This window comes from Myxocyprinus asiaticus, chromosome 2 (genome assembly GCF_019703515.2).
Source record: "Myxocyprinus asiaticus isolate MX2 ecotype Aquarium Trade chromosome 2, UBuf_Myxa_2, whole genome shotgun sequence".
NCBI classification, from domain to species: Eukaryota; Metazoa; Chordata; class Actinopteri; order Cypriniformes; family Catostomidae; genus Myxocyprinus; species Myxocyprinus asiaticus.
In genome coordinates, this window is record NC_059345.1 from 5,946,342 (window position 1) to 5,971,902 (window position 25,561).

At 36.3% G+C, this 25,561-nt stretch overlaps 1 protein-coding gene across 2 annotated transcripts in view; it reads left to right on the forward strand.

Annotated features, from left to right (window-relative positions):
• The first annotated feature begins 270 nt into the window (after positions 1–270).
• Positions 271–25,561, forward strand: part of acsf3 (acyl-CoA synthetase family member 3) — a 59,961-nt gene continuing 34,670 nt past the window's right edge. Inside the window, exons 1-7 of one of the 2 annotated variants that reach the window (XM_051721086.1) lie at positions 271–306; positions 4,774–5,512; positions 10,282–10,437; positions 16,540–16,694; positions 17,031–17,176; positions 22,508–22,605; positions 23,521–23,647. In XM_051721086.1, coding sequence (XP_051577046.1) covers positions 4,826–5,512; positions 10,282–10,437; positions 16,540–16,694; positions 17,031–17,176; positions 22,508–22,605; positions 23,521–23,647 — 1,369 coding nt within the window. In that variant the 5' untranslated portion in view covers positions 271–306; positions 4,774–4,825. The remainder of the gene's footprint in view (positions 307–4,773; positions 5,513–10,281; positions 10,438–16,539; positions 16,695–17,030; positions 17,177–22,507; positions 22,606–23,520; positions 23,648–25,561) is intronic. The other variant, XM_051721094.1, reaches the window with a different exon arrangement.

Sequence of the window (25,561 nt, forward strand, 5' to 3'; positions counted from 1 at the left end):
AATTATAGCCTACTCATTCTTTTCATTCAATGCTGAAAATGATTCAGGCCCAAAAATGTATTTATGGAAGCAATGTTAATATTTTAGTTAATATGTAATCCTCAAGTGAATAAGCACACGTACATTAAAAGTAAAAATCAACTGTATAATACATGAGAATCTTCCAAAATGCAAACCACTGCGATAATACAGCAGGAGAGACGTCCCGTGTGAAGAGTGCAGTAAATAAAGGTTCCGCTCCGCCTCGGTTTCCACACGGGATTTTACACGGTGCACCGTCTCCGGCATCACTGTACTGTACAGTAGGTAGGCCGTGCATTATTCTGCAAATGTTTGAAGAAGACTGATGTTTTAGTTGTCATTGTAATGTGTAGAGTTGCTTAGCAACAATAGAATGATTTTAAATAACCTAGCTAAATCGGAGTGTTTTCAGAACGCAAGAGTGCGAGATAACACGCTTTAAACATGTTTATGATTATGTTCTGTTTGCTTGACTGTTCATTCTTTATACCTAAATGCGGTATGTGTAAAAAAATAACATTTGCAGTATTGGAATTAATCTATTATTTTTTAATTTAGTTTATTTTAATGTAGGTTACCTCTTGTGTCTGTGTTTTATCACAAAGCCATGCACTTTTCAGAAAGGTGACTTATCAATGAGTTGTGTACAGTAAAACATTGTTGCTGTTTGGAGAATGCAAAAACACACTTTAAAACCAATCTTGGTGTATCCTGTTACTTCAATGTTATGGATGTTTTTTGGAGGGGCCTGTCTATATTTATGTACATACATTTATCCTGTAAAGCAGTTAGTAAATATTGTTTTAAGTTCTATATTATTATTATTATTATTATTATTATTATTATTACTAAGCACAAAGTGCTATATAAATATGGTTTATTATTATTATTATTATAAAGGCAACATTTTTAGACTTATTTTTTGTCACCTGGTGTTAGTTTTATCTGTAGAATGTCTTTAAGTTAATATCCTTGCCATTAGATTAAAAAATATTGCTGTTTGTTGTAAGTAATGTCTGCCTGTGTTTGGAATAGCATATTAGTATAATACTATAACTGTTTTTGCAGTACAGTCTGTCGGTCGTCTGTCTGACTATTTATCTGTCTGTCTGACTATCTATCTATTTACCTATCTGTCTGTCTACCTATTTATCTGTCTGTCTACATATACTGTATGTCTGTCTGTCTATCTATGTATTTATATGTCTGTCTGCCTGACTATCTATCTATTTATCTATCTGTCTGTATACATACACCGATCAGCCACAACATTATAACCACCTGCCTAATATCGTGTAGGTTCCCTCCTCATGACGACAAAATACAGCCAACCCGCATCTCAGAACAGCATTCTGAGATGATATTCTTCTCACCACAATTGTACAGAGTGGTTATCTGAGTTACCGTAGACTTTGTCAGTTCAAACCAGTCTGGCCATTCTCTGTTGACCTCTCTCATCAACAAGACATTTCCGTACACAGAACTGCCACTCACTGGATGTTTTTTGTTTTTGGCACCATTCTGAGTAAATTCTAGAGACTGTTGTGTGTGAAAATCCCAGGAGATCAGCAGTTACAGAAATACTCAAACCAGCCCATCTGGCACCAACAATCATCCATGCAATTATCTAATCAGCCAATCGTGTGGCAGCAGTGCAGTGCATAAAATCAAAAGATACGGGTCAGGAGCTTCAGTTAATGTTCACATCAACCATCAGAATGGGGAAAAATGTGATCTCAGTGATTTGGACCGTGGCATGATTGTTGGTGCCAGATGGGCTGGTTTGAGTATTTCTGTAACTTTCTGAGCTCAGATAACCACTCTGTACAACTGTGGTGATATCATCTCAGAGCGCTGTTTTTGCGGCACGAGGGGGACCTACACAATATTAATGTTTTAATGTTGTGGCTGATCGGTGTATCTGTCTGTCTACATATACTGTGTGTCTGTCTGTCTATTTATCTGTCTGTCTGTCAACATATACTGTATGTCTGTCTGTCTATCTATCTATCTATTTGTCTGTCTGTCTGTCTGTCTGACTATCTGTCTGTCTATCTATTTATCTACTGTCTGTCTTTCTATTTATTTGTCTGTCTATCTATCTGTCTGTATGTATGTCCGTCTGTCTGTCTATCTATTTATCTATCTGTCTGTCTTTCTATTTATTTGTTTGTCTATCTATCTGTCTGTATGTATGTCCATCTGTCTGTCTACATATCTGTCTGTCTATCTATTTATCTGTCTATCGTTCTATCTAGCTATTGTACGTACATCTGTCTTTCAATCTATCTTTCTGTCCATTTGTCTGTCTACATTTCTGTCTCTGTCTTATCAATTTATCTGTCTGTCTGTCAGTCTACATATCTGTCTGTCTGTCTGTCTATCTGTATGTCTGTCTCTCTATCTATTTATTTGTCAGTCTGTCATACTATTTGTATGTCTGTCTGTCTGTCTGTCTATCTATCTGTCTGTCTGTCTGTCTGTCGTTCTATCTAGCTAGTTTATCCACGTCTGCCTTTCAATCTATCTTTCTGTCTGTCTACATTTCTGTCTGTATGTATATATATTTATCTATCTGTCTGTCTACATGTCTGTCTGTCTGTCTGTCTGTCTCTCTATCTATTTATCTGTCTGTCTGTCTGTCTATCTATCATTCTATCTATCATTCTCTTGCTATATCTATCTATGTATCTCTCTGTCTGTCTTCCTTTATATCTGTCTGTCTGTTTATCTGTCTACAGTGCTGTGGAAAAGTATTTGTATTTTTCATAATAAATTGTTTTAGATCTTCAAATGAGATATAACAAAACAAAGGCAATCTGAGTAAACACAAAATACAGTTTTCAAATATATATATATATACTATATTATTATTATTTTTTTTTTTTTTTTTTATTGAAGCAAAAAGGTTATCCAACACCTATATCACCAATGTGAAAAACTAACTGACCCCTTAAACTTAATAGCTTGTTGTGCCACCTTTAGCAGCAACAACTGCAACCAAATGCTTCCGATAACTGGAGATCAGCCTTTCACAACGCTGTGGTGGAAATTTGGCCCACTCTTCTTTGCAGAACTGATTTAGTTCAGCCACACTGGAGGGATTTCGAGCATGAACTGCCTGTTTAAGTTCCTGCCACAGCATCTCAATCAGATTCAAGTCAGAACTTTGACTAGGCCACTCCAAAACTTTCATTTTGCTTCTTTTGAGCCATTCAGAGGTGGACTTACTCCTATGCTTTGGATCATTGTCTTGCTGCATAATCCAGTTACGCTTGAGCTTCAACTCACTGACTGATGACCGGACGTTCTCCTTTAGGATTTTCTGGTAGAGAGCAGAATTAATGTTTCCCTCTATTATTGCAAGTCGCCCTGTAGCAGTAAAGCATCCCCACACCATCACACTACCACCACCATGCTTGACCGTAGGTTTGATGTTCTTTTTGTGGAATTCTGTGTTTCATTTATGCCAGATGTAACGGGACCCTTGTCTTCCAAACAGTTCCAGTTTTGACTCATCAGTCCACAAAACATTCTCCCAAAAGCTTTGAGGATCATCAAGGTGTGTTTTGGCAAAATTCAAAACACCTTAATGTTCTTCTGGGTTTGCAGTGGTTTTTGCCTTGCCACTCTTCCATGGATGCCATTTTTGGCCAGAGTCTTTCTGATAGTGGAGTCATGATCAGTGACCTTTATTGATGCAAGAGAGGCCTGCAGTTCCTTGGATGTTGTCCTTGGCTTTTTTGTGACTTCCTAGATGAATCGGCGCTGTGCTCTTGGAGGAATTTTGGAAGGTCGGCCACTTCTGGGAAGGTTCACTACTGTTTTCTCCATTTGGAGATAATGGCTCTCACTGTGGTTCCTAGAGCCTTTGAAATAACTTTGTAACCCTTCCCAGACTGATGTATTTCAATTACCTGTATCCTTATAATTTCAGGAATTTCTTTCAACCTTGGCATAGTGTGCTACTGGGTGAGACCTTTTAGCTAACGTCATGCAGCTGAAAAAGTTATATTTAGGTGATGATTTGATTGAACAGGACTGGCAGTAATCAGGTCTGGGTGTGTCTAGTCCAGCTAAACCCCATTATGAATGCAGTTTCATAGATTTGGGGATTTAGTAACTAAGGGGGTAAATACCATTTCAAACAGGCCCAGTTCATATTGGATAATTAAAAACTGTATTTTGTGTTTAATTAGATTTGCCTTTGTTTTATGATAGGTTTTGTTTGAATTTTTGAATCAATTTATGATGAGATGTACACAAAAACAGAAGAAATCAGGATGAGGGCAAATACTTTTTTTTTACTCTTTCTATCTATCTATCTATCTATCTATCTATCTATCTATCTATCTATCTATCTAGCTACTGTATGTACATATCTGTCTGTCAATCTATCTTTATGTCTGTCCATCTGTCTGTCTACATATCTGTCTGTCTGTCTATCGTTCTGTCATTCTATCTAGCTATGTACTAATCTGTGTTTCTGTCTGTCTGTCTGTCTGTCCATCTATCTATTGTATCTATATAGATATTCAATAAGGCAGAAATAGTAAGAGTAGTATTGAAGTATGTTATTCCAAGCTTAGTTATTGTAGGCAAGGCAGTATACAGTATATACTACAGAGTAAGCATAGCCCCTCTTAATTTGCTTAAATAAAATGTTGATTTAATGCCTGTTTTTGTTTTTAGTCACTTTATATGTACTGTATATTCATATTTTTTTCTTTCATTTTTTGTTCCCTTGTTAAGACTGCCGATCATATGATAAAGTTTGTGTGCTCCTCCTGTGCGATCGCTCATCATGCTGTCCTTACACACTTCCTGGTCTTCAGGATGGTCTCACTGTAGGGAAAGCAGAAGACCCCTGAAGTGGCTCCTGAGAAATGTTGAACAGCGAGCACATGCATCATCCAGCCTCAAAATCAATGTAGCCGGAGGGAAGGTGGCTCCGGTTTTCTCTAAAGCTCCTGCATATGGAGACAATGTTGCCATTACTGATCACAGTGGGAGCCACACCTACCACTCGCTTTACAAAAACAGCAAGAGCCTGGCAGGACGCATTACCAAAGTGCTCGCTTGTCCATCAGGAGACCTGCAGGGCAAGCGCATCTCATTCTTGTGCAACAATGACTCATCCTACACTGTGGCCCAGTGGGCGTCCTGGATGTGTGGTGCCGTCGCTGTGCCCCTGTACAGAAAACATCCTCTGAGTGAGCTGGAATATGTCATTGCAGACTCCCAGAGCTCACTACTGGTGGCTGGACAGCCTTTCACGGGCACCCTTGAGCCGTTGGCCCAGAAACTCGGGCTGCCCTGCCTGGAGCTTTCCAACTCCATCCTAGAGACTCTGCAGTCAGAGGACATGCAGGCGTTTCCTGGGGAGAGCATCTCAGACTGGGCGGAGAGGCCAGCCATGCTGATCTACACCAGTGGAACCACGGGCAGACCGAAGGGAGTGCTACACACCCACAGCAGCTTGCAGGCCATGGTGAATGAATGTTTATGCTGCATGCAAGTACATGTTCTCAGATAGATGCAGCTTTGTAAACCAGTGATATTTGGTTCGTACATACAGCCACAACATTAAAATCACCTGCCTAATATTGTGTAGGTCCCCATCGTGCCACAAAAACAGTGCCAACCCACATCTCAGAATAGCATTCTGAGATGATATTCTTCTCACCACAATTGTACAGAGCGGTTATCTGAGTTACTGTAGACTTTGTCAGTTCAAACCAGTCTGGCCATTCTCTGTTGTCCTCTCTCATCAACGAGGTGTTTCTGTCCACAGAACTGCCACTCACTGGATGTTTTTTTAGTTTTTGGCATCATTCGGAGTAAATTCTAGAGACTGTTGTGCGTGAAAATCCCAGGAGATCAGCAGTTACAGAAATACTCAAACCAGCCCGTCTGGCACCAACAATCATGCCACGGTCCAAATCACTGAGATCACATTTTTCCCCATTCTGATGGTTGATGTGAACATTAACTGAAGCACCTGACCCGTATCTGCATGATTTTATGCACTGCACTGCTGCCACACGATTGGCTGATTAGATAATTGCATGGATGATTGTTGGTGCCAGATGGGCTGGTTTGAGTATTTCTGTAACTGCTGATCTCCTGGGATTTTCACACACAACAGTCTCTAGAGTTTACTCCGAATGATGCCAAAAACAAAAAACATCCAGTGAGTGGCAGTTCTGTGGACAGAAACGCCTTTTTGATGAGAGAAGTCAACAGAGAATGGCCAGACTGGTTTGAACTGACAAAGTCTACGGTAACTCAGATAACCACTCTGTACAATTGTGGTGAGAAGAATATAATCTCAGAATGCTATTCTGAGATGTGGGTTGGTGCTGTTTTGTAGGTACGAGGGGGAACCTACACAATTTTAGGCAGGTGGTTTTAATGTTTTGGCTGATGTAAATTGAGTACTTAAGCAGGTTTGGGAAGGTACTTGAAAATATGTAGATTTTGCTTTGTTAAACCTTAGAAAACAGAAATTATGACTTAAAAATAGTAAGGCGGTAGACAGACAGACAGACAGATAGATAGATTCTTTTTAATCATTCATAAAATCTATTAAGATTAAATAGTTTTGGAAACGTTCTCAGCAGAATGTGCCTCAAATTGATTGACAGAAATTATTGTAGTAAAATAATCGCCATATCAAACAGTATTAACAGGCATGTTTTTTGACATGCCGTTCAAAACTAAATTCATGATCGATAACATATTTAAATCAAATGAGAACATCAGAAGTTTGGCTCACTTTGATGTTTCAAGCTATTGTTTTATGAGGTTGCTATAGTTGTGCACTATTCAGTGTAATACTGTTTGATTAATATTAGCAGTGTTATACTTGTTGGGAACTGTAGCTGTGGAATGAGAGCCCCTCCCTCCACTGCTGTCGCTGTGTTCTTTTACTTTTGTTCCACTTGAACTCTCTTAATAATCACTCAGATTATTTAATTTTATGCTGCACTCAAGGCACTGCAGTTTTTTCCCCAACCAAAATTGACCTGCATTTCCATTAGGGTGGAAAATTAGATCACTCTCAATTAAGAAGGCTTCTTCTGTCAAGCTCAAGCTTGTGTGTTCCTCATTGGGTGGACGGAGCTGCTGCTGGTCAACCTCACAGTTCACCACAGTTACACACACACATGCTCTTTTGTCTTGTGAATTCCCATCCCAAACCTTTCAATAAATAAAATGAATTTGCAATGAACAACGTTGCATGTTGTTATCGCTAATATCTAATTCCATATATTTTTTCTAAGATGGTAAAAGTGTTATTTTTGTGATGTTATTCTATACATATGTACATATGTATATATATATATAAGAGAGAGAGAGATTTCAACTAAACATAGGCACGTAACGTGTCCTGTACGTTTGTGTTATAGACATAAATGATACCTTGTAGATACCAGCTTGTAGAGAAGTGCGCTATTACTTTTCTGACACTTTTACACATATTTTGTTTTGGCGTAAATTTTTCGTGTCTTCAGAGAACAATGGCAGTCTAAGGGAAAATCTTGCTTTTTAATCACAGTTTGCTTTGAGGTGACTATTGTGTGACTTTAGCAAGCTGTGAAATTTAATATGCAATGTTTCCCAAAACTGTTGTTATGATGCAGCTCACAGTAGCTACTGTTACTTGTAGTTTTTACCATTTGTAAAAAAAAAAGTAAAAAAAATATATATATATATATATATATATATATATATATATATATATATATATATATATATATATATATATACTGTATAATCTATACACTACCTTTCAGAAGTTTGGGGTCACTTGCCTGAAATGTTTCTCATAATCTTAAAAATCTTTTGATCTTAAGGCGTATGCTTAAATGTTTGAAATTAGTTTTGTTGACAAAAATATAATTGTGCCAACATATTTATTTAATTACAAAACTAGTTTTTGAAATGGATGACTTGGACCACATAATAAAGAAAAGCAGCCAATAAGTGCCCAACATAGATGGGAACTCTTTCAATTCTGTTTATAAAGCATCCCAGGGTGATACCTCAAGAAGTTGGTTGAGAAAATGCCAAGAGTACATTTCTGCAAATTCTAGGTAAAGTGCGACTACTTTGAAGATGCTAAAATATAACACAGTTTTGATTTATTTTGGATTTTTTTAGTCACAACATAATTCCCATATTTCTATTTGTTATTCCATAGTTGTGATGACTTTACTATTATTCTAAAATGTGAAGAAAAATAAAAAACCTTTCAGAGATAACCATCACATCTGCATTTATGTTACTTAAAATAACAAAATAAGGCCTAAAAAAATTCGCGTTGAAAATTAGTGTCCCCTAGAGGAAATGGGATAGAAATATTTATATGAAAATAAAAGTCCTTCACAAAGAACCTAAATGGACAAGTCATATATCAAATACTGTAGAAAACTCTCATTTTCAGGAATGTGACTGTACAGTTAATTTTGTTGCCCTAATCCTTCAGTTCGAAAGATTCAGAAGAATCACAAAGTGAAATATTACTTCTATAAGTCATCAAATACAAATGTCTATTTTATGCTCCGATAACTGCTGCTGGAAGCCTCAAGTAGCCAAAATGTTATATCTGCTTTTACCTTAGGGAGTTTTCTAAAAAATTAACCATTTTGTACTTGCTTGGCTGAATAATCCAGTGTTATATCTTAGATGTCCAGAACAAAATATGCCATCCAGAAGGAAAAGCATGCAAAACAAATCATCAAAAAAAATACGTTTTTGACTATTGATGATAAAATGTTATATATCATCTCAGCTTTCTAATGACACCTGGATTGAGCTTCTAGTCCACTCAGAGGCCGAGATATTCAATGAAACAACGAGGGTGGTGCTTTGAACTGACAATTAGGGTACGTTTACACTACAACGATGTACTAAAAATGGAAGCGTTGTTCCTTTGCGTTTTTGAAAAGTTTCGCGTACAGACGACAACGTTGTCAAAACGATTCCCATTCACACGGATCCGCGAAAACGACTAAAAACGTTGTATTATGCATGCCAGGCCAGTAGTTGGCGATGCCACATTGTAAAGAAACACTACGCGCCTACGCACATAAGCATTCTTCCACAGAGCGGTGAATACAAACAATGAAGATGGCGATCGCTGGTCGTAGTAGTGATGCAGTAAATCTACACTTTGCTGGAGAAGCGTCAATAAACTCAAAATCTTGAGCAGCACAAACACAGTCCTGTAGTCCGCCATTATAGTTTTGAATGTCTCGCGCGCATGCCTATAGACTGAACACGTAATAAACGTGCGCATGACGTCATCATTTTCACAAATTCGTGTTTTTGTATGTTTACACGGAGACGATAACGGCATCGTTTTCAAAAACTTGCACTTTGAACCCCGTTTTCAAAAGTTTGCACTTTCAGGCCCCAAAACGCCATTGTCGTGTAAACGAACAGCCAAAACACATAAAAAGTTTTCAGTTTTTAGTTGAAAATGTTGTCGTGTAAACGGCCCCTTAGACTGAATATAAATTTGGAATAGAAAATCTGTGAGGGGCTAAAATGCGTTAGAGCCCCACCTACATTTCAGATCTGTATATTGGAATTTCTTTCATAATCTCGTAAAACCTCTGCAGTTTCATCATGAATCTCCAGGGGTTTGTGAATACCCACTTGGGAACCTTGTCGTATAGTATGAGAGCATCCGTAATTGCAATTTTGTCGAAAGTCAGATTTTTTTTTGTGTTTGCCATTGTGGTGATCTAGAATGTTTTGGTTGTATATGCATGAGGGATGATTGTGTGAAGTACGTTTGAAAAAGGAATTAGGTATTTTTCCATTTAAAATGTGAATTATCAAAATGTAAATTAATTAATAGCTTAATTTAATATTAAATGTATGCTAGACAGCATTGTCCACAGATATCCATTCCAGTCTACAGAGTATTTTGGTTTAGTGCGGATGTTTCAACCTAATTCAGGTTGACGTGATTGTGAGCGCATGCATCAGCCCAACTGCACGTGGTAAATAATGAAATTCAGAACACAATGAAAACTGAAGAATTGCTTGTATGGAACATTCAGTCCACTTGAACTCAAACAGTTAATATTAAATCACTTTGCTGATTTGAAGGTTTTGAGCACAATGACATTGGCCTGTTTCTGGCTTTCCAATGATTCTATCACGCTTTAAACATGTGAACCCTGGTAATCATGAAAAAACTGAACAGCATCTATAATTAAACATCTGTGTTTTCATCTCTTGTAGGTTCATGGTTTGGTGTCAGAGTGGGCATGGAGTAGAGATGATGTCATCCTGCACACGCTGCCCCTCCATCATGTGCATGGCATCGTAAACAAGCTGATGTGCCCACTCTGGGTGGGTGCCACCTGTATTATGCTGCCAGAGTTCAGTGCTCAGAAGGTACAGTCCATCCACTAACACATAATTACAACAGTTTAGTCGCCCCAAAAAGTATTGGGACACGAGCGACACTTAAAAATGGATGTACTGTATGTCATTGCATTAAATAAAATTAAAGCAAGTGGCATTTATTTTAAAAAGAGTTGGCACAAGCATACTTTTCAAAATAGATCACAAAAAGAATTTTTCGGTTTTAAATGATAAAACAATAGATACACTATCAAAATTATTACAAATATTTGGACACTTTGTGGTTGTCGAACGTTAGTCTATAGTTAATGTGCTGAACTACACCTGTGGTTGTAGGGATGGGACAATATATCGAATTTCGATATATTGCGTACCAAAAAATGACGAACCGTATCGAGGCAAAACTCAATATTTTGAAATTGACAACATTGTTTTCTGTCCATGTGATCATAAATCATAATCGCTTGATTTTTACACCTATTGAGCTTTATTTTTCTATACTGTTAACAGAGTTTGCACAAGGTCCTTGAAGTGTTTAAAGTGTATGAATTTAGCTTTTAGAAATGTAAGTACTAGCATACCAGGAAAATCGCCTTGTTTTGTTGAAAAGTGCTTGAGATTAAAACAGAACATTTCTTCCGTGTAATGTGTGTGCATCAAAGATGAGATCCTGCACTCCACTTTCCTTGAATAGTGTCTTTTAATACCCTTTCTGTTCTTTCAAATAAAAAAAATCATATTCATATAAATCACAAATTGCACATTGAACTCCTAAAGTGATAGTAACTTTTTTAGTGCTTGTAATACAAATGAATGTAAACTCAGTGTTATTACTTGTAAATTGTACACATTATTTTAGACATTGATAGCTCATATCATATGTATATGTTCAGGTTCTGTTCAGTTTAGTTCTGCACCTGATCAGCCTGAATGCAGCCCACAATTTTATTTAATTTTTTTTTACTATTTTTGAGGGGAACTTCATAGAAGCACTAAAAATCACCAAATAAGACCAGGTGGTTGGCCCCATAGGCTTTCATTGTAAATGCATTTCCCATTCGTTTATTTTGGTTTCTTGGAGACACATTTGTGTGACCAAGTGTAAATGGAATGTGCATACCCAGTCGGATAGCAATCCAATTGTTGCATGACGTAAATAAGTGTAAATAGGCCCGTACATTTCTGCATTGAAACCCTTCAGTATACTTGCCCCATAGATGTCCATTGTAAGTGTATTACTGTAAACACGTTTCTCATTCATTTATTTTAGTTTTGTGGAGACACATTTATGTGGCCAAGTGTAATGGAATGTGCATACCCAGTCGGATGGCAATCTAATCAATGCATGACGTGACTAAGTGTAAATAGGCCCTCAGGTTTTTGCCTTGAAACACTCCAGAAAGCTTGCCCCATAGACTTCCATTATAAGTGCATTACTGTAAAAGTGTTTCCCGTTCATTTTTACGTACTGAGTAAGTATTCAACATTTTTGTCTGTGGTAATCATCAGCATGCCACGGAGTTGTAAAAACCTATAATATTACTTTAAGATCAAAGCCATTTTATTTGTTCCATTGTACAATCCGTGGAACTTTTGTAAAGCAATTAAATGAGTTTGCAGGAGTGATGCTGTACGCATCATTGACTCTGGCCGTCTACCTGCCTCCCCTTGGGTGGAAGTCCTGAGACCTGCACAATGAAGTTGTTTATAGAGAGTAGAGGAGGGTGCCGATCACCCTTATTGGGTACTTGTCAAAGGGATGCGCTAATTGTAGCCATGTTGCTGCGTGCCAGCGCTCTAGGCGTCAGTACCGGGGCAGAGGAACTGACAGGCACTGGCTCAACCAGTGTGTGTGTGTAAAAGAGAGCACGGGCTGTCACAGCAAGCGTGGAGTTTGCGTGATGGATTGCCCAGTGTAGCTTTGTATCTGGCCATGCCAAATCTCGGTAAGGGCTTTAGAAGCAGATCAATGCGTGCCATGACATTGAGGAATGATACCGTACTTTGTAAAGGGAGGGGGCTCATGGGAACTGGTGAGCGAGCGGAAGGGCTGTAAGGTCCAGGAGAATTTAATGGGAGTCAAGGATGTGATTGACAAGAAAGGTCTGGAGAGGACGCAGTGGGGGGAAACAAGACATTCAAGACAACAAGAAAGTTCCATTCTTAGTTTTTCGGCAGATATGACCTTGAACATGCACGTTAAAACACAAACGGCTTCTTCGATAGATCAAACGCTTTCTACACCGCAAGGGTTTTATTATTTACAACATGCAGTTCAGTCATTTTTAATGAAGCTGAAAAATCGATACTTGAGCAACCATTACTTGGGCTTTGAGTTGTTTGAGTGATGAGCGCTCAGCTCAGTTGTGGTGGGAGCAAAACACGCATATAGATGAATTTATTGCGGTATGAATACATTAGACAGCCTGCAGTCAGAGAACGTATCATTATAAATGACGGGATGTAAATGCTATCCATCATATAGGCTAAAGAATGGGGCAGGGCGGGTGTTTACTACATATAGGTTGGTATGTATTTTATAGAGTTTCTCCAACTTCAGACACTTATAGCACTGTGAACTTCTAAGAAGCAAAGTATCACACACTCATTCATTTTTAACATTTGTATAAAACAATGTCCAACAGTGTATGTACATAAATCACAGGAGATGTCATTTATGTGCGTGGATGCTTCACGCTATTCTCCGCGGTAACGCGCTCAACAAGCCACGTGATAAGATGTAATCATTTACTATTCGTTACTTTATCCTGCTACTCTATTTTATATATGATCTTTTTTTATTATTTTATATTTATGATGTTTGTCTTTGACTTAGAGCTGCATTTAGGATTGTGTCACTCAAAATGTTGTTGTACTTGCTAAAATAAAAATAAAGAATCTAATCTAAAATCAAAATGTTTAAGATTTTGTGGTGCCCCTTAGGACTAAAATAGGGTTCCCACGGGTCTTTAAAAGGTCTTAAAATGTCTTAAATTCAGTTTTCTAAAATGTAAGATCATAAAAAGTCTTAAATGTCTTAAATAGTATAACAAAAGTCTTAATTATTATTTAAGTAGGTTTTAAATTTAGGGATATAAAGACTGAAATCTTGATGTGACCCTAATGTCATTATTAAACTTTAAAAAGCTACGATTTAATTTAATAAACGAATCATCTGCGTGTGCTGGGGGCTTCAAAGTGAAATACACGCGGAGAACACGAGATTCAGTGTGGCATCAGAGCGTTTCGCAATCAATGAATACTGGACATTTATGACAAGCGATCCCTGATGATCTGTTGATGAAATAGGACAATGTTTACTTTGAAGTGTTTGTATTGTAATACTTTGTAGATGATTGTAAGAGTACATATTTTATTTCCCTTTTCTGTTTACATGAGTAGCTGGAAGCAGTGAAGGACATACATTTCAAAATAAGAGATTTCTGGCTTTTTTATTGTTGAAGTGTCCTGCGTTGTGCACCAGATTCTTTTTTCTTTTCCTTTTCTGGTTATTATTGGTATTTTGATTGCACGATAATCTACTTTTGGGATTTAATTCAATTTGGCCTCTTGTAGCCTCTGAATGACCCACCCTATCATAGGAAGGAAAGACTAAATTATTTTTTTAACACATTTTAAAATATATCGATTTTAAAACTATAGTCACATGTCTTAAGTCATCTTATTGTCATTTGCACACATGGTCTATTATAACCTTTCTTTCAACTAGATCGATTATTTTACGATTATCAGCAAAATCTAATATTGGTTGACCTCCAATTCATATGATATGATATATTGGTACATACACCAATTTTAATATGATGTATGTGTGTATATATATCTATCTATATATCTATATCTATATCTATATATATATATATATATATATATATATATATATATATCTATATCTATATCTCTCTCTCTCTCTCTCTCTCTCTCTCTCTCTCTCTATATATATATATATATATATATATATATATATATATATATATATATATATATATATATATATATATATGTATATGTACATATATTATAGTGTGTGTGTGTGTGTGTGTGTGTGTGCATGTTTGTGTATGTAAAACATGCCTTAGCGGGGGGGGGGGTATATGCCTTAAATATTATTATTATAAATAATATGGATGCAACAAGATCTGATCTGCAACTAATATCATCAATATCATCAGTGTGTAAAGTTTAAAGCACTGTAATTGATTTGTGCCTGTATGAGAAGAGTATTTGTATCAGCTGTTATGCTGCTTGTCTAAATATATCGGATTCTGTCTGACAGACTAGGATGTGTGTGTGTGGTTGGGATTGGTTCTGCCATCATTCACAATGATTCATGCAGCACATTTATCAAAAGCAAAGAAAGGCTGTAAAAGCCCAGTGTGTCCTGCACAGTGAGTCTTCACTCTGACCTCAATAGCAGCTCTACTGGGATAGTGAACTGTGTTTCTCTTCTGCTGGGCATCGCACTGACCTTTACATATCTATCTTTTTCCTATTTTAACAACATTCCTGCAGTGCAACAACCTTTCGACCAAAGTCCTTATAGAGTCACCAAGACAAATAATACAAGGGATGCACTATTTTTGTGCATCCCACTGGCTATCAGTAGTGTTTTTATTTGTATTTTATTTGTAATCATTGTTTCAGTCTAATTAGGCTGATTTTGAAATATCAAGGCTTATTTTTCCCAATTCAAACAGTAAACCTTTTTTCAATGCCAGGTTTCAAAGTATTAAACAATTATCTATCTTTTCTACTGTATATTAAAATCTTCTGATTGCTGATTTATTTCGAAGTATGGTATGTCACTTAGTGTGAATGGTATATTTTTGTTTTACAATAACTAAAGTCATGTAGACATCGCATAAAAACACCTATTTGTTACCGGTATTGCAACAATGTCGACACTGGAATGTCCTTCAAACTTCTTATATTCTTTTCAAGACAAATAATACTAGGGATGCACTATATATATATATATATATATATATAATATTATACAATTTCGACATTGTTATGTCCTTCAAACTGCTCATGTTCATTTCAAGACAAATAATACTATGGATTCACAATATAATAATATTTTTTGTTTGTTTTCCAACAGCCAAAATCATGAAGATGTATGATATCGGTCGTGATATCGGTTGTTGGCTATCGCATAAAATTACCTATCCGTTATCGGTATTGGCTAAAATTTTTACATTGGTATGTCCTTTAAACTGCTTATGTTCCTTTCAAGAAAAATAATACTAGGGGTGTACAATATAATAATATTTTTTTGTTTGTTTTACAACAACAAAATCATGAAGATTTATGATATCGATCATGATATCGGTTATCGGCCATGGCATGAAAATACCTATTTGTTAACGGTATTGGCTACAATTTCGACATTGGTACGTCCTTCAAACTTCTTTCTTTTCAAGGCAAATAATACTAGGGATACACAGTATAATAATATTTTTTTGTTTGTTTTACAACAACCAAAATCGTTTAGATATATGATTTTGGTCGTGATATCGGTTATCGGCCATTACATAGTTTAAAGTCAGGCAAAACAGTACAGATTTATAATATCTGCCATTATATCAGTTATCGGTCAACATAAAAAATTATTATCAGTTATCGGTTAAAATTTCGACATTGGTGCATTCTTAAATAATACATATTTGATTGATTATTTGTCAAATAGCAGAATAAATACCTTTAAAGCTAAAATACTTTCTTTTATCTTAGCTTAATATGCAGAGACAACTATAAGTAAGACATGCATGGTTAATTTTCACAAAAACTGTAAACAATGTCTTTGTGGCGGATACAAATTCCAGTGTTTGTTTTAAGAGACTCGCTTAGAACCGCCCCAACAACTTCACTCAACCAGTGGTGTGAGTTGTGGTTGCGACTGTCTGACTGTTTGAACAACAGCAGATGAGGGGCATATTTGGAAATCTATTTTGAAAACTTTTGCAGTTCAGTGGCGCAAGGGACGCAAGTGTCGAAGAAATTACATATTTTAGATTTAAACTTTATAATGAGTTGTTCACTAACACAGTTGTTTAACACTGATCGAAGTTTGTTTGAAAGTGATCTATTTTTAGTTTTTCTTTGTTGCAGGTTTGGGAGCAGTTGCTCAGTTCAAAGTCCCAGATGGTGAATGTATTCATGGCAGTCCCCACCATCTACTCTAAACTCATCGAATACTACGATCAGCATTTTACTCAAGCTCGCGTCCAGGACTTCATCAGGGCCGTCTGCAAAGAGAAAATCAGGTACACTGCAGGAGACCCTCCATCATCAAACCGAACCCGAGTAATTTAGCCAAAGTCTAGACTAAAGACAATTTACTTTGCATCAAGCCAACCAGAGCTTCTCCCCTAAAATTCTCTTTTATCCTTTAGTAAAGCAGCATCAAAGACGAGCCTTCAAACCTTCTTTTTTCATTTCAATCAATACACTCTCAAATAGAATTCTTTGCACTTTACCCGAGGGTCAACAAGTACCGAAACTTTCGAACAAAATCTTTTGAAGAAAAACAACCAGAGCGTAATTCCTAACATTAACAACAGTGTATAAAATGAAATGATGGCTAATTCTCTCTTTCTCAGGTTGATGGTGTCTGGTTCTGCAGCTCTTCCGCAGCCGGTTCTGGAGCGCTGGGCGGACATCACAGGCCACATACTGCTGGAGCGCTACGGCATGACTGAAATTGGCATGGCGCTATCAAATCCACTTAAGGGGCCACGCATACCTGGTACCTCATCACTTCATATGTAATAATCATAGTAAAAACAACAACAGAATATAGTCCTTTCCCTACAAATATTTACCATGAGAACCAAAGTTAACGGCAGTTACTACTGTAAAACTGTGGTAACTTAGTATTATTAGCTACCGTCATCAAAACGGAAATAATACACAATGACAGAAAGTTACTGAAAACTGTTTGAAAGTTATCCAGTATTAATTTAATATGATTTTACAGTAGTAACAACGAGACTTTTACATGTTTTGAAGTCAGTGTAAACAGTATATTGCCTAAATGTGCCAGTTTAAGTAGCGGTAACACAATGCACTGTTTAGGATTCATACTATTAGTCCTAAAACCTGATGATGCATGCTTCAATATTGCGGTATATTCTGCCAGACTCTTGGGTGGGGGGTCGTTGGTTTTTAAAATCACCTTGCCTTTGTTACTGTTTCTCATATTGATGGTCATGCTTCTATGTTTCATCTCCGCACTGGTATAGATTTTGTTTTCATATTTTTTTCTTCCGATGGCTCATGATGGAGAGTTATCACAGATCAAACTCTCATTCTGAAGTCGTTTGTTTCTCTTTATGTCTGCAGTTTGTTGTTTACGTGTGATTTATCTTCTGAGAAATCCTCTGTGGGTTATTCTCAGTGATGTAGCATTGATCAAACTGCTCCTGTCAAACGGCACGTCTTGCGCAAGTGTCAGTATCAAAGCACTTCTAGCGTTCTTCTCACGATTTGTTCTGTGTTTTGAGGATTGTTTTCTTTGCCTTTTGACATGCGTCTCGTTAGCGAAAGTGCTAAGGTGACTGTCAGAGGCAGCTTGAGCACTGTATTGTTTTATTAGTAGCGGGTTCTAAACTGACAGCAGGCTGAAGTTAATGCACAGAGGTGACGATTAAGAGAAGTTTACATTGATAATTTCTGCTCAGCCTCGTGAGACACCGGTGTGAGGCTGTCGTATTTAGAAGTAGGATGAAGTCAATCAATATCAGCCACAGTGTTGACTGTGATCGCAGGAAGTGACACCCATGAATTATGATGAATCTGATCTTACATGTTCGACAGTCGCAGTGTGTCGAGAACCAGGTCTTTGATTTATCTATGTTGTAGCAACATTTTGATGTTGTTAGACTTCAAATTTAGATCAAAAGTGTCTAGAAGAAATATTGTGGATTTGATGATGATTTTACAAAGAATATTTTTTTAGTTAAGGGGGGAAGGGGTGAAATAAATTCAGGGGGAAAAAAATGCAATCCTTGGCTTAAATAAATTAAATGAAAGCTCATCTCAACTCATAAATGTGATTATGATCTAGTTAAAATATATATATATATATTGTAGACCGACTAGTGTTCATTAAAGAGAACTCAAAACCTAAAAGTTTTTTGCTTGGTTCAACATTATTCTTTGAAAAGAGAATAGGACAGAGAGAATATCGTATGGCATTGTGAATAAAAAATAACATTGAGAGTACATTATAATCTTTTGATTTTATGTTGTAATTGATCTTGTTTTATTATTTAATTTAAAGTGAACAAAATCGAAATTTCCCTGAATTCCTGGTCTACATTTTTTTTTCTTGTTTCTCTCTGAAATATGTCACATTATGGAAGTAAAATGGGTGACTTTTTAATTTTTCTTGTTGACTTTAAAAGAGTAAATAGTATGAAGAGAATATTTCATAGTTGATATTAGAGGTCGACCCATAGTGGATTTTGCCGATACCGATAACTAAGGTGGTGGGAAAGGATGATAACCGATTTAACAAAACAAAAAATAATAATTCTTATTCTTTCTTTATTATGGCAGACAAAGAGTCCAAAATTAATAAAATCCCAGATGCAGTTTTTTGTTCAAACCAAATATAAACCTAATAATAACAAAAACAAAAATAACACGGGACTTTTAAGTATAAACAAGCCCGAAACACACTGGGGACTCTTATTTTGAAATGACTAAAGAATGAAAAAACTATCGGCAACTATCGACAGATTTTTGCCGATAACGGATAGTTCCAAAAGGCAACTATCGGCACCGATTAATCGGTAAAACCGATATATCGGTCTACCTCTAGTTAATATACTGTAAAAGAAATCACACCAAGACCACATTTTCTTTTAATTAAAAGATGATGCTCGTTTTTACATATATATATGTATAGTTTTTTATAATAAGAGGGACTGAAGTAATTTTTTTCTCTTTTTTTGTTTACATCTTTACACCTCTTCACATCTCTACCTTTTTCTCATTCTTCAGTCAATTGTAGATCAATAATGTTTTCTGTCAACCTGAATCATTTTCTCTCCTCTCTGTTCTCTCAGTTTTCAATTTCAATATAGTATGCTTTATTGGCAAGACAAAAAAACAAAAAAAACAATGTACATTTATTTTGGTGAAGTACAGTATTTGCAGTATAACTGAGTAGATACAGTGAGAAAGTTACAAAATAAGTCAAAGAAAAATGTTTGCGGTGCAAATGGATAGATATTAACCAAATATTATTAAAGAAAAAGTTTATTAATATATAAATATTGCAAAATTGAGTAAAACGTAAAATAACAATACAATGTAAAATAACAATGCAAAGTAAACCAAGGTGCAAACTACAAGTTTTAATTAACATATACATTTTATTTAAAATAAAAATTTAATTTAAACATATTTTAAAAATGTAATTAATCAACAAATTTAATACAAATAAAGGAAGTGGCATAATTAGCAATCAATTAGCTAAGGCAAGCATTAATATTACTTTTGCTCATATAGATTTAGGAATTTGAACAAACTCCTAAACTTAACTATTAAACTTTTGCATGTAACTCGCGCCACATAATTTGTGCTATACAGACATGAATGATACCTCTAATCGTGTGACTTGTTGTGGAGTGGTGTGCTTTTACTTTTCTTATTAATCACACTTGCACTTTTCTTCTGGCCGACGATAAAACAGGCACACAAAAAGACACATAGACTTGATTTTTAAGTTTTGCATGGGCAAACACCACTCAAATTTTCTTAAAAAAACAATGTAAAAATCTAGTTAAACAAGAATTTCAGATAACTAGAGATGAAAAATAAGACTGAATGCGGCAATAATAGTAATTATTATTAATTTTTCTGTATTGTGTTTTAAAAGGTGGTGCTGCCACTCCCAGTGGTGGCACAGTGTGGACTGCCGTGGGAGAGGTTTTGAATTAAACATGAGTGTATGTGTGCTCTTTTTTTAATGAGGGCTTGTGATGGGCAGAGGCACTGCTGGCTTGTTAATGGCTTCTCTAAGCAGACTGAGAGCTATTGTGTCCTCTTTTCATTTTGTGACAGGAATACTACTTCACGGACAATCACATTCCAGTATAAGCACACATACATCCTCAGATCCCAGTGGACACTGCACACAGACCTCAAATCAGCCCCCGTCTCATTTATATTCACACCGAAGCCCCTAATGGTCAGATTTCCCATATGTGAATGTATGCAGGAGTAAGACATCTTATTTCTGATGTATATCTGCTATAGCTCTGTCACTTTAGGCAGTATATTTCTCTTATTGAAGCTGGTGTACAGTAAGCTAACATCCTATATTTATCAAAACACGAGTCTGTTTGAGATAGTGTGACATTAAATGGTGACATTGGAGGTTTGCAGTAAGAGGTTTGATTCTAGTTTGACTTCTCCCAAAATCCAGAATTAACACTTGCCTAGCACCAAATGTGAAAAATTGTCTTTGGCATGTATAGAAAATACAGGCACTGACCAGCTGGCTTTTACCTTTCTTTGGAATTTCAAAATAATGCATGCCATGGTTTATATTCCACTATAAGAATCAAGTCACCAATATGAAATGCTTTAACCAAAATTATAGGTCAATAACGATAACGATAACAATACCGATATTTTGCCACTTACCTTTTTCTTTGTCATCAGATCACTTTTACTTAGGAATACTTAAAAAATGTGCAAAGAGTTACAAAAGCTTTTTCACTGTTCTAACAATAAAGAATTTCCATTGAACATTGGATCTGTTGGCCAAAATTTTAAAGAGAGCCACAGTGAAAGATAAAAACTAAATATGGTAACATGATGATTGATATGGAAAAAAAAGTTATTTTGTAATTCTAAAAAATTTTTGCAATTCTGTTTTTGCAATTTAAATCGCAACCATGTAGGGTTTTGCAGTCGCCATATTGCAGTTTCAATCTTGCAGCATTAATGGAAATCATTCCGATATCTCTGCTGGTTTCATAGCATTTTGGATGGTGTCCCTCATCATGTATGTAAGTGTCGCTTTCACAGCTGTCACATCCATTTATGCCGTTTTTTGGCATTAATGTGAGAACAAGAAAGAAGCAAAATTAAAAATGAGTGCCAAACCTTCTACATATTGTAGCTATTATTATTTCTGGATTGAGCATTTGAATTCACAGAGTTGTGCAAAGTGTGTTACCAATTAATTATAAATGAACCATCGATATGCCGACGGCTTTAAATTTGGTCAGAAATTGGCTGATAAATATCGGCAGCCGATACATCATTGCATCCCTAGTGAAAAGTAAAATCGCTGCTTTCTAATGGTAAAATTACGTTTCTACTCCAAACCATTGCTGCGATATAATTATTACAATTTTGGCTGATATAATCTTTTGGTAATACTTTACAAAACAGCTGTTTTTTAAGTTTGTTAATGATAATTTCTACACATACTAAAACACTTTTTACATTAAAAGTTGTATATGTTAACATTAGTTATCAAACAATGAAAAATAGTATTTTGATAAATTAACATTAACCAATAATTAATAAATTTGGTAAAAAATAAAAAATAAATCATTGTCCATGGTTAGTTCATGATACCTAATGCATTAAATAATATTAACACATAGAACCTTAATGTAAAGTGTTACCAATCTTTTAAATGCTTTCCTTTTTTTAATTTAACTTAAAATGTCTTTGTGTCAAAGTGACTCAAAAGTTTGGACCAGGTTACAAATTTCTATTATTTTTCTAAATTATCTTATTACAGGACAAAATAAAACCAATTTAATAAATATTTTCACACTGGTAGTCATCCAACTTTCATCCAAACTCTTTCTGCCATACATTTCTACACCTCACAACACTTAGTTACTTAAAAAAACGTCACTGAGCTTTTCCTTAGTAGATGACTGTATTTCTTTAATTTGATTTGATTCGTTTAGTTGTTCTCATGTTGCAATTGAAACCGTGTTTTAGTTTGTGATTCCTTATAAAGGCCAGTAACTCGTAGCCAGTTTTTGCTCACATCTGGAGTTTGGTGAGGGTTAATTTTGGACTGTTTGTGTTTTTCCAGGTTCTGTTGGAGTGCCCCTGCCAGGCGTGGAAGTGCGTATCATGATGACAAACGCCACCAATACAGTCATTGCCGAGGGCAACAGCAAGGGCACCCAGGTACTTTATGAGCTCTGTTTCTCTTTTACTATATATAGTAATTAGAATTAGACTGATATATCGGTGCTAATAGTTGCTTTTTTATGGAAATATCGGTTATCGGCAGAAATCTATGCCGATAGTTGCCGATATTAGTTTTATTGTTATTCCTCCATTTCCCTCTGTGGATTCTACAGGTAGAATGGCTTGTTCTACTGTATAACAGCAGCCTCTTGAGGAGAAATAAAAACAGTCATGTGAGGATTTGCTGTATCTAAATCCTTCATCATTGGCAATATTCATCTATATCTGTATCCTCACTTCAATGCATATTTTTTTTATTTTAATTAGATAATCAAGTGTTCTAAATTGAAGCAAGGACACACAAAGAAAAATGTGACTATATGAAAAATGTGTCCCGTTAGCACATACATTGTGTCTCTAACTTCATATCTTGTGAATAATAATAAAACTTAATCCTCATTAAACCTCATCTGGTGAATATGGAGGCTATAAATGCTTAATTTGGTAAATACTTAATTATAGAGCATTGTAACAGAGCCAAGTCTCCACCATTTCAAAATAAGAGTCCCTTGTGTGTTTTGGGCTTGTTTAAAGTTAAAAGTACCACGTTTTTTCTGGTTATTATTAGGATTTTGGTTGAACAGTAAACTGTATCTGGGATTTTATTCATTTTGGATTCTTGCAGCCTCTTTCTCTACCTGTCATAGAAAGGAATGACTACCAAAATTTACGAGAAAAAACAACAAAGAGATTTTAAAAACTATCGGCCGATTAATCGGTTATCGATCAGACTTTTCCACCAACTCAGTTGTCAGTATCGGCAAAATCCACTATAGGTCGACCTCTGCTAGTAATTGAGGCATTCATTTTGCATTCCCTAGAGTCTCTGGACCTGTATGTGTGTGTTCTCAGGTGAAGCCTGGTTTAGAAGGGAAGGAGGGTGAGCTGATGATTCGAGGGTCTTCAGTATTTCAGAAGTACTGGAACAAACCTCAGGAGACTGCAGATGCCTTCACTGACGACGGCTGGTTTAAAACCGGTATTGCTATTTTACACATTACATATACTGGATTTTACACTTGTCTGTCACGTTACTACACAAACAGTGAAAGGGAGCTTTTCTACACAGTGTGTTTTGCTGGCTGGACAGCTGCTCAAGTGGAGTTTTATGACTTTTTGTGTTTTTACTGTGTGAATGAAGCACAGCACAACACATCAGAGAAACCAGCACTGAGCGAATTATGGAAAGAGCAGAGGAAAACTATGGTCCAGTTTGCTACCATATAAAAGAGACACGAAATTCAAGGAATGGGACACCAAAAACTGAAAAATGTGTCTTCGTTTGCTCGCCCTCATATTGTTCCAAACCCACATGAATTTCTTCTGTGGAATTCAAAAGATGAATTTTAGCAGAATGTCCAGGTTTCTCTTCTCCATATGAAGCCTTCGGGATCCTTTTTATTTGTACTCTCGCACATTTGAACCTGTCGTGCCACAATCATTCACAAAACGCATGAGATCTAACGACGTTTCACGTCAAAGTGTTTCCAGAAGATTTTCAGTGGATAACAACAGGATTTTTCCTTCTTATTAGAGCTTGAAAGTCACTGGTCATTGAATGCTTACATTGTATGGATAAGAGAGTCTTAAAATTAAATGTCTCCTTTTGTGTTCCACAGAAGAAATAAAGTCGTACAAGAGGAGAGTGAGTAAATGATGATAGATTTTTTTTTTTTACTTTTGCACGAATTATTCCTTTAATAAAAAAAAAAGGTAGATACAAATGTAGAAAAAAGAGAGCAGTTTGAATGAGAGACAGGAGGTAGGAAGGACAGAGTTGCAGTGTGCTCCATGCTTCTGTCACACTCCATTACACACCACCATCCCATAATAAGAGAGAGAGCAGTCAGCTCAGAGCATACCAGCCTGCAGCCAGTGCAAGTGTGTGTGTGTGTGTGTGTGTGTCTTCTTATTATCATGCTTGTAGTATGCATTTGTGGACAAAACAATTTCTGAAATCAACTAGCTGCCTCTTATATATTAATATTTTGACTCTTCGTGTACAACAGTCTTTTTCACAGTTTGTTTAATTTTTATTTGCCATTTAGGCAGGTTTATCTGAAATACAATACTGTATATGACAATAATAGACTAAAATGCATTCAAATAATTGCACAGCAGTGTCGGTCTGTGCATACTGAAACATTTTGTGGAAAATGTTTTATGACTTTGTGATCAGAATTTCTGTCTAAAAGTAACAACTATTGATTAATTAACGGGCATTACTCAGTATTGACGCTGACTACCACCCCTGGAGTCGCGAGTTTGAATCCAGCAGGGTCTCCTAAGCTACCAAATTGGTTGCTAGGGAGGGTAGAGTCACATAGGGTAACCTTGCGATTGGTGGTTCTCGCTCTCACTGGGGCACGTGGTAAGTTGTGCGTGGATCGCGGAGAGTAGCATGAGCCTCCACATGCTGTGAGTCTCTGCGGTGTCATGCACGATGAGCTACGTGATTAGATGCGCGGAATGACGGTCTCAGAAGCGAAGGCAACTGAGACTTGTCCTCCGCCACCCGGATTGAGGTAAGTAACTGCGCCACCATGAGGACCTATTAAGTAGTGGGAATTGGGCATTCCAAATTGGGAGAAAAGGGGATAACCCCCCCCTCCCCCCCCCCCAAAAAAAACCAATACAGAATATAAATTTCTTGTTTTCTTGGTACTAACTGCTACAAACAAAAATTAAGTTGTGTCAATTTAATATTTTACTATTTATCAGTTTGCGAAGAATCTCCTGTATTTAATATGATTATTCTCTGAATGTCATGCTATGCCTTTGATGTTGTGTCGTATAACTAAATCTATCTAGATCACTGATATGTAAATAGAATTGGATCGCTGACGCAACGTTAAACTGCCAGCAGGAGGTGAAACCACCGCAAGTGTTCGAG